This window comes from Dama dama, chromosome 1 (assembly GCF_033118175.1).
Source record: "Dama dama isolate Ldn47 chromosome 1, ASM3311817v1, whole genome shotgun sequence".
NCBI classification, from domain to species: Eukaryota; Metazoa; Chordata; class Mammalia; order Artiodactyla; family Cervidae; genus Dama; species Dama dama.
The window spans coordinates 77124919-77134354 of record NC_083681.1 but is presented as its reverse complement, the minus strand read 5'-3'; the positions used below and the strand labels follow the sequence as shown (position 1 = coordinate 77134354).

The 9436-nt window shown below is 38.6% G+C and overlaps 1 protein-coding gene across 1 annotated transcript; it reads left to right on the top strand.

Annotated features, from left to right (window-relative positions):
- The first annotated feature begins 273 nt into the window (after nt 1-273).
- Nucleotides 274-3011, top strand: LOC133064822 (olfactory receptor 1165-like). Its single transcript, XM_061155328.1, has 2 exons — nt 274-277; nt 2056-3011. Exons 1-2 carry the CDS (start codon nt 274-276, stop codon nt 3009-3011), a joined length of 960 nt encoding a protein of 319 aa, XP_061011311.1.
- The last annotated feature ends 6425 nt before the right edge of the window (nt 3012-9436 follow it).

Genomic DNA, 9436 nt, shown 5'->3' with positions numbered 1-9436 from the left:
ATACCTTGCATGCTAAGTGGCTTCAGTCCTTTCTGCCTCTTTATAAACAACCCCACGGACTATAGCCCTCCAGGCTCCTCTGTCCATGGGATTCTCCAAGCAAGAACACTGGAGTGGGGTGCCATGCCCTCCTCCAGAGGATTTCCCCTACCCAGGGATGGAACGCATGTCTCTTATGTCTGCTGCATTGGTAGTTTAGTTCTTTTAGAGATCACAGAAATCCAGACAGAAGTGTTCAGATTGCAGGTAATTTGTATGGAGATGATTTTGAATATGGGTAAGCATTTGAGCATGATTTTAAACTAATATTGAAACAAAATTAGTCCTGAAGAATGGCTGTAGAAAGGCGAAATAAAGATAGCTGCTGAGTAGATGGGTGGTAGCTAGCAATAAAAATAGGAGTGTATTTTGAAGAATATGTTCATTTTGCCCTAATTACATTTTTCACAGCCTTAACCTTGAATGGAAAGGAAATCATAGAGATACAGACAAGGACAGGGAAAAATGGACAAAACAAAGCTTATGCCTTGATGGCTTGAGACATTAATGGAAATGTGCAGCTAAGAAGGAAACATTAGAAAAGAATTAAGTAAGAAAAAGATTTCCTCCGTGTATGCATTTTTTCTACTTCTTAGTTACTATTTGCACCATTTTAGACTTTGTAAGATTATAGGTGGTGCTACACTGCAGAATGTCTTGAGGCCATATACTTCAAATTCAAAGTAAACATGAAAAACAGCATTAGAAATACAAGAGAAGAAACTAAATTTGGTGAGGGACATTCATTGCATGTGAAATTAAAGTCTTAAATGTTTTAGAAAATAATTAAAGTTGGACTTCCCTGATAGCTCAGCTGGTAAAGAATCCGCCTGCAATGCATGGGGCCCTGGTTCAATTCCTGGGTCGGGAAAATCTGCTAGAGAAGGGATAGGCTACCCACTCCAGTATTTCTGGTCTTCCCTTGTGACTCAGTTGGTAAAGAATCTGCCAGTAATGTGGGAGACCTGGGTTCAATCCCTGGGTTGGGAAGATCCCCTGGAGAAGGGAATGGCTACCCACTCTGGTATTCTAAACTAAATTTGGCGGGGAGCAATTATTACATGTGAAATTAAAGTCTTAAACATTTTAGAAAATAATTCACTAATTTAAGTTATATTTTATACATAATTGTGTAGTAAAAGCAAATTCTTAGAATTATATTCTATAGGTAAGGTTTCAGAGAGTTTAACTTGTCAGAGACATATTAATAAGTGGCTGAGGTTAAATTTGAAGGCAAGTTGACTTGATTAAAGAGTCTAGATTGTTAACAAGACATCATTCATATTCTCTAGGAGATAAGATATGTGACGTTTTACCAAGATTTGGCCAGTTGGCGAAATCATTAAGGGAATGTAAACCTGAGGCTTCTCTGATAAGGCGGGTGCTGAATCTCTCAGCTGTGTGACTTGCCAGGCTCCTCTGTCCATCAGATTTCACCAGCAAGGATACTGGACTGGGTTGCCAGTTCTTTCCCCTGGGGATCTGCCTGACCCAGGGATTGAACTCATGTCTCTTGCATCTCCTGCACTATCAGGAGGATTCTTTACCACTGCATTACCTGGGAAGCTCTCTCTGATCGGAGAGCACTAAGAAAAAGAGAGAAAAACAGAAGACATCCTGAGCAGTTAGAATGGCCTGAACAAACATAAGAATTTGCAAGTGTAATCAATAATTTCAATTAAATGAAGCTAAAGAAAGGAATTATCCACGTGGAGAAAAGGAAGACATAGCTGAGGAGGCTGAGAAAATCCAAACAAGGACATTTTCTGAGTCACCTTGACACTCAGTTCTTCCCAGTCCATCCTCTCCTTGCCCCTCCATCAGAAGCTGCCTTGCACTCTCTACATCTGTAGACATGCGGTGTACCATTTGGGCTCCAACTGTGTCTTATTCGCCTTCCTGGGAAGTCCCAGACTTCACCACTGCAGACCAGCCCCCTGTCCAGGCTGGGAAAAAAATACCCTCTATTTCTGTCCTGTCTGGTTGCTTAGGGTGAACTTTGATTTTCTCTGGCAGGAGCCATAGTGATGGATGAGAGAAATCAGAGTGCTGGAATCACCTTCGTCCTCTCGGGCTTCTCAGAATACCCACAGCTCCAGATGCCCCTCTTCTTGGTCTTCTTCGCCATCTATACAGTCTCTGTGGTAGGGAACCTGGGTATGATTGTGATCATCAGAATCAATCCCAAACTTCACACCCCCATGTACTTCTTTCTCAGCCATCTCTCCTTTCTTGATTTTTGTTACTCTTCTATAACCACACCCAAACTCTTAGAGATCTTGGTTGTGGACATAAGGACCATCTCCTACGTGGGTTGCATGATGCAATTCTTCCTTGGTTGCACACTTGTGATTACGGAAATGTCCATGCTAGCAGTGATGGCCTATGACCGGTTTGTGGCTGTTTGTAACCCCCTGCTCTACACAGTTGCTATGTCTCCTAAGCTCTGCAGCCTCCTGGTTGCTGGAACCTACACATGGGGTGGAATGTGTTCCTTGGCAATCACATGTTCTCTTTTGGAGCTGTCCTTCTGTGGATCTAACATCATACATCACTTTGGCTGTGAGTATTCTGCTATCATCTCTGCCTCCTGCTCTGACTCTCACGTCAGTCAGATGACATGTTTTATCATTTCTACTCTCAATGAGGTGTGTAGCCTCCTGATTATCCTCGCCTCCTATATTTTCATAATTGTCACAATCATCAGGATGCCTTCAGCCAGTGGACTCCGAAAAGCCTTCTCCACCTGTGCCTCTCACCTGACCGCCATCACCATTTTCCACGGGGTCATCCTTCTTCTCTACTGTGTACCCAACTCCAGAAGCTCACGGCTCTTCATCAAAGTAGCCACTGTGCTTTACACAGTAGTGATCCCCATGCTAAATCCCCTTATCTACAGCCTTAGAAATAATGATGTGAAGGAGACCATCAGCAAATTAGTCAACACCAAAATGTTTTCTCACCCAATGTAATTTTGAGTGAGAAGAGAGATAGAGGAAAGCACTTTCTTAAATGTGCTTTATACAGTGTGTTGGTGGTTATTACATTTTTCTTCAAATGTGTGCTTATTCACTGATTAGTGTCCTACTCTTTGTGACCCCTTCTTTGTCCATGGGGAATCACCAGGCAAGAATACTGGAGCGGGTTGCCATGCCCTTCTCCAGGGGATCTTCCCAAGCCAAGGATGGGACTCATGTCTCCCGAAGTGCATGTTGATTCTTTAGTGACTGAGACACAATGGAATACAATCTCTTGAGAAAACTATATATACATATACATATATATCATATATATATATCATATGAATATAATATGATTTTTAAACTGCACTGTGATTTTAAAATACCACCTTCAGTTTAAAAGAAAAAAAAATAAAATTATGTTTATGTCTCACTTTCAGAGTGTTATAAGAAAAATAATGATCATCTAATGTTGTCCATGGGCTTCCCATGTGGCTCAGATGATAAAGAATCTGCCTGCAATACAGGAGACCTGGGTTCTTTCCCTGGGTAGGGAAGATCCCCTAGAGGAGGGCATGACAACCCAACCCAGTATCCTTGCCTGGAAAATCCCCAAGGACAGAGGAGCCTGGCGGACTACAGTCTATGGGGTCGCAAAGAGTCGGATAAGCCTGAGCGACTAAGCACGCAGCAGAGCAAAAGGCTGTCCACGTCCTAACGTCCTCAGAATTTGCAAATGACTTCTGTTTCATGTCTTCTTTCTTTCTTTTTTTTTTTCTCTTCCTTTCCTTTCTCTTTTTCTCACTCTCAAATTATGAAATGTGATAAATAGGTAGACAAGCAATTTTGTATCATCATCCTGTATGTTAGTTTCTCCAAGAAATTAAAGACATTATCTGCTCTTTACAGCATTTCTGTAAGCATTTTTCTAGTCACTGTGCCTCTCTGAAGCCTCTAGGAGAAAACTCCATTGCAGTGTTAAAAACTTTTTCTTTGAAACAGAGAATAGGTTATGAGAGTTAAAACTTAACTTTGTAGCTTTTGAAATTTGTATTATTAAAATCTTAGAGTATGTTCCCTATGTCTGGCTTATTTGGCTCAGCATTTTGTTTCAAAAGAATTTTTAAGTGATTGACTGTAACAGTAGTTCCATTTTTGTTGCTGAAGAATCTTCCACAAAATAAATATACTAACATGATAATGTTTATTCATACTACTACTACAAGTGGAATTTGGCTATTTCCTCTTCTTTAATGAAGTATTATTTATTTACAGTGTTATAATAATTTTAGATGCATAGCATTCATTATGTTTTTAGATTATACACTGTTAAAACTTTGTGGCTCAGTGGGTAAAGAACCTGCCTGCAATGCAGGTGATGCCGGAGATATGGGTCTGATTCCTGAGTGGGGAAGATCCCCTGGAGGAGGGCACAGCAACCGGATCCCATGGGCAGAGGAGCTTGTGGGCTACAGTCCATGGGGTTGCATGGTATCCTCGTAGCTTACCTATTTTATACAGAGTATTTTGTATGCTTTATACTCCTGAATTGCCCCGCCTGCTTTCCTCTATAAAGCCTGCAAATAACAATTCTTGGAGAGAATTAGAGTGAAGGGAAACCGTGGGCATTGTGGGTGAGGATGTAAATTGGTATAGCCAATGCTGGAAAACAGTATGGGGTTTTGCACACACACACACAAACACACACACAAAAGCTAAAAATAGAACTACCACGTGAGCCGGCGAGTTCACTCCTGGATGTTTCACCTTTTTTGTCTTTAATGGAAATGCTGCGTGAACATTCTTACACATGTGTGTGCTGCATTGCACGTGAGCACTCACTGTGTGAAGTGTGCCCTATCTCTGAATGTTCTGGATCAAAGGGAGCTTGTTTCTGATCTTTTGCTAGATACCATCAAATAATTTTCCAAAATAGAGGGATTAGTTTAAATTCCAACTTTATTGCATGTGGGTTCTAATTATTGTCCATTCTTGCCAATGTTTAATATTGTCATAGCAGACATTTTAATATTTTCAGGTTGGTGGGTGAGTAGAGGTGCTTCATTTTGGTTACGAATTCAATTCCACTTTATTAATGTGGTTGAATTCCTATAATTTAGTTATTAGTCATTTGACTTGTCTTACTTCTTTGTGACTGGCCTATTCAGAGTTTTTTTAACCTATTTTTCTATTAGTTTGTTAATATTTTACTATGAAATATGTATTTTATTATGCATTCTAAATAAAAGTCCTTTGATATATGTATCATGAATATTTTCTCCTAGGTTGTGGCTTGTCTATTCACTTGGTTGGTGGTGTATTTAGGGGCACACATTTCCTTATGTTTAATGAATTAATGTTTATCAAACTGTTTCTTTACACAGTGAAGGCGTTTAATGTCTTATTTAAGATCCACTTCTTACCTCCAAAATAATAAACATATTCTCATATTTTATGTGCTAAATTATCAGAAATTTCATACAGCATTATATTTTATATTCTACTTCCTCTGTTTTCAATTCGGGGTTTTATTTTCTCTTTTTACATTGATTTTTAAATTTATTTCAAACTGAAAGTAAATTTTGATGGGGCATGATTATAAGCTAATTTTATATTTTGACTTATTGGTGTATATTTACCCCAGAAATACTTATTGAAAAATTCACTCATTTTAACACTGCTCTGTGGTGCCAGAATATTCATAAAGCAAACATCAGTATATCTATAGTTAGTTTCTAGACTTTCTGTATGCTTCTAGGGGTTTTATAACCAGAACTACCCTTAACTAGTAGGCTTTGGCATCAAGTTGAGCAACTCCTAAAAAGTTAACTCTTTATCTTGCAGAGTGTCTAAGATATTCTTTATCTTTACCTTTTAAAACAAACTTTAGAATTATTCTTGTTTAGATTTAGTGTAGAAAAACAGTAGAATTGTAGATCTATTTGCAGACAATGATAAATTTGCATCCTCAAGTCTTCCAAATCATAAGCACTCTACATTGTTATGTTTATTTAGATCTACTTCATGTTTTACAATATAAGATATATCATATTTTTATAAAGTTCTTACATATATTTTTAAATTAATCTGGATGTGTGATTATTTTTTCATACTATTTTAAATGTCATTTGTAAAATGTTTATTGTTTTTTAATTAGGATTCAATGCATTTTGGCAACTCTAACAATATCTTGATAGTTTTATAATTTATTTGTAGATTATTTTGGATTTTCAACATGCATATCATACAATCTCTAATTAAACATTTTCTGGATATGTTGTTTCCAATGCTATTCCTTTTATTTTTTCTTGTGTTTGAAAATATTAGTACAATTCTGAATAAACAGTAAAAGTGGGTATCCTTGACTTCCTCATCTAACAAGGAAAGTATCAATACTTAACATTTCATGCTTAAAGTATTAAGCAAAGTTATCTCATGTATTTTTTTGTATGTGTTTGCTTGTTATATTTTGTTTTTTAGTGAGTGAATGTTGAATTTATCAAGCTAATTTTCCTCATTTTAACTCCTTTAATATTTTGATAGGGTAAATTATATTTTAAAAAATTTTCTATTGTCAAAATATTTGATTTTTTCCTGAGAAAATTACTGTAAACATTATATATTTACATTTTTATTAGTTGATTGGTTTGATGTGTCAATATTTTATGTATAGTTTAAAATTCTATGATCATTGATAAGATTGTTCTGTAATTTTCTTTTATTGTCCTTTTCTTGTTACTTTTTGCTGTCAAAATTATATTTTTCTCTTAAAACAAAAATGGTAGGAGAGTCTTCTTATTCAATTCAGTGAATATTATGTAGAAATGAAAAAGAGTGTGATAGGGAGAAACACATATTAAAAAAAACCTATAAGTTAAATGCTATTCAGTTCAGTTCAATTGCTCAGTCTTGTCTGACTCTTTGTGACCCCATGGACTGCAGCACAACAGGCCTCCCTGTCCATCACCAACTTCCAGAGTTCACTCAAACTCATGTCCATTGATCGGTGCTGCCATCTAACCATCTCATCCTCTGTCGTCCCCTTCTCCTCCGCCTTCAATCTTTCCCAACATCAGGGTCTTTTCAAATGAGTCAGCTCTTCCCATAAGGTGGCCAAAGTATTGGAGTTTCAGCTTCAACACCAGTACTTGCAATGATTATTCAGGATTGATTTCCTTTAGGATGGACTGGTTGAATCTCCTTGTAGCCCAAGGAACTCTCAAGAGTCTTCTCCAACACCACAGTTCAAAAGCATCAGTTCTTCGATGTTCAGCTTTCTTTACAGTCCAGCTCTCACATCCATACATGACTACTGGAAAAACCATAGCTTTGACTAAACCGACCTTTGTTGACAATGTCTCTGCTTTTGAATACACTGTTTAGGTTGGTCATAACTTTTCTTCCAAGGATAGGATCTTTTAATTTCATGGCTGCAGTCACCATCTATAGTGACTTTGGAGACACCTCCCCCCTCAAAAAAAAAAAAAAAAAGTCTGCCACTGTTTCCACTGTTTCCCAATCTATTTGCCATGAAGTGATTGTACTGGATGCCATGATCTTAGTTTTCTGAGTGTTGAGCTTTAAGCCAACATTTTCACTCTCCTCTTTTACTTTCATCAAGAGGCTCTTTAGTTCTTCTTCACTTTCTGCCCTAAGGGTGGTGTCGTCTGCATATCTGAGGCTACTGATTTTCCCGGCAATCTTGATTCCAGCTTGTGTTTCATCCAACCCAGCTTTTCTCATGATGTACTCTGCATATAAGTTAAATAAGCAGGGTGACCATATACAGCCTTGACATGCTCCTTTTCCTATTTGGAACCAGTCTGTTGGTCTATGTCCACCTCTAACTGTTGCTTCCTGACATGCATACAGATTTCTCAAGAGGCAGGTCAGGTGGTCTGGTATTCCCATCTCTTTCAGAATTTTCCACAGTTTTTTGTGATCCACACTGTCAAAGGCTTTGGCATAGTCAATAAAGCAGAAAGAGATGCTTTTCTGAAACTCTCTTACTTTTTTGATGATCCAGGGGATGTTGGCAATTTGATCTCTGGTTCCTCTGTCTTTTCTAAAACCAGCTTGAACATTTGAAGTTCACGGTTCACGTATTGTTGAAGCCTGGCTTGGAGAATTCTGAACATTACTTTGCTAGCTTGTGAGATGAGTGCAATTGTCCAGTAGTTTGAGCATTCTTTGGCATTGCCTTTCTTTAGGAGTGGAATGAAAACTGACCTTTTCCAGTCCTGTGGCCACTGCTGAGTTTTCCAAATTTCCTGGCATGTTGAGTGCAGCCCTTTCTCAGCATCATCTTTTAAGATTTGAGATAGCTCAACAGGAATCCCATCAACTTCACTAGCTTTGTTTGCAATGATGCTTCCTAAGGCCCATTTGACTTTGCATTCCAGGATGTCTGGCTTTAGCTGAGTGATCACACCATTGTGATTATCTGGGTTGTGAAAGTCTTTTTTGTACAGTTCTGTGTATTCTTGCCACCTCTTAATAGCTTCTGCTTCTGTTAGGTCCATACCATTTCTGTCCTTTATTGAGCCCATCTTTGCATGAAATGTTCCCTTGGTATCTCTAATTTTCTTGAAGAGATCTATAGTCTTTCCCATTCTGTTGTTTTCCTCTATTTCTTTGCACTGATCATTGAGGAAGGCTTTCTTATCTCTCCTTGCTTTTCTTTGGAACTCTGCCTTCAAATGGGTATGTCTTTCCTTTTCTCCTTTGCTTTTGTCTTCTTTTCACAGCTCTTTGTAAGGCCTCCTCAGAGAGCCATTTTGCCTTTTTGCATATTTTTTTTCTCAGGGATGGTCTTGATCCCTGTCTGCTGTACAATGTATGAACCTCCGTCCATAGTTCATCAGGCACTCTGTCTATCAGATCTAGTCCCTTAAATCTATTTCTCACTTCTACTGTATAATCGTAAGGGATTTGATTTAGGCCATACCTGAATGGTCTAGTGGTTTTCCCTACTTTTCTCAATTTAAGTCTGAATTTGCCAATAAGGAGTTCATGATCTGAGCCACAGTCAGCTCCCAGTCTTGTTTTTGCTAACTGTAGAGCTTCTGCATCTTTGGATGCAAAGAATATAATCAGTCTGATTTTGGTGTTGACCATCTGGTGATGTTGATGTGTAGAGTCTTCTCTCATGTTGTGGGAAGAGGGTGTTTGCTATGACCAGGCGTTCTCTGGGCAGAGCTCTTAGCCTTTGCCCTGCTTCATTCCGCACTGCAAAGCCAGTTACTGCACTCCAAGCAGTCACTCCAGTAATGGCTATTACTGCTGCGCTTAGTCGCTCAGTTGTGTCTGACTCTTTGTGACGCCAGAGACTGTAGCCCACCAGGATCCTTTGTCCATGGTATTCTCAGGCAAGAACACTGCAGTGGGTTGCAAAGCCATCCTCCATGGGATCTTCCCAGCCCAGGGATTGGACCCAG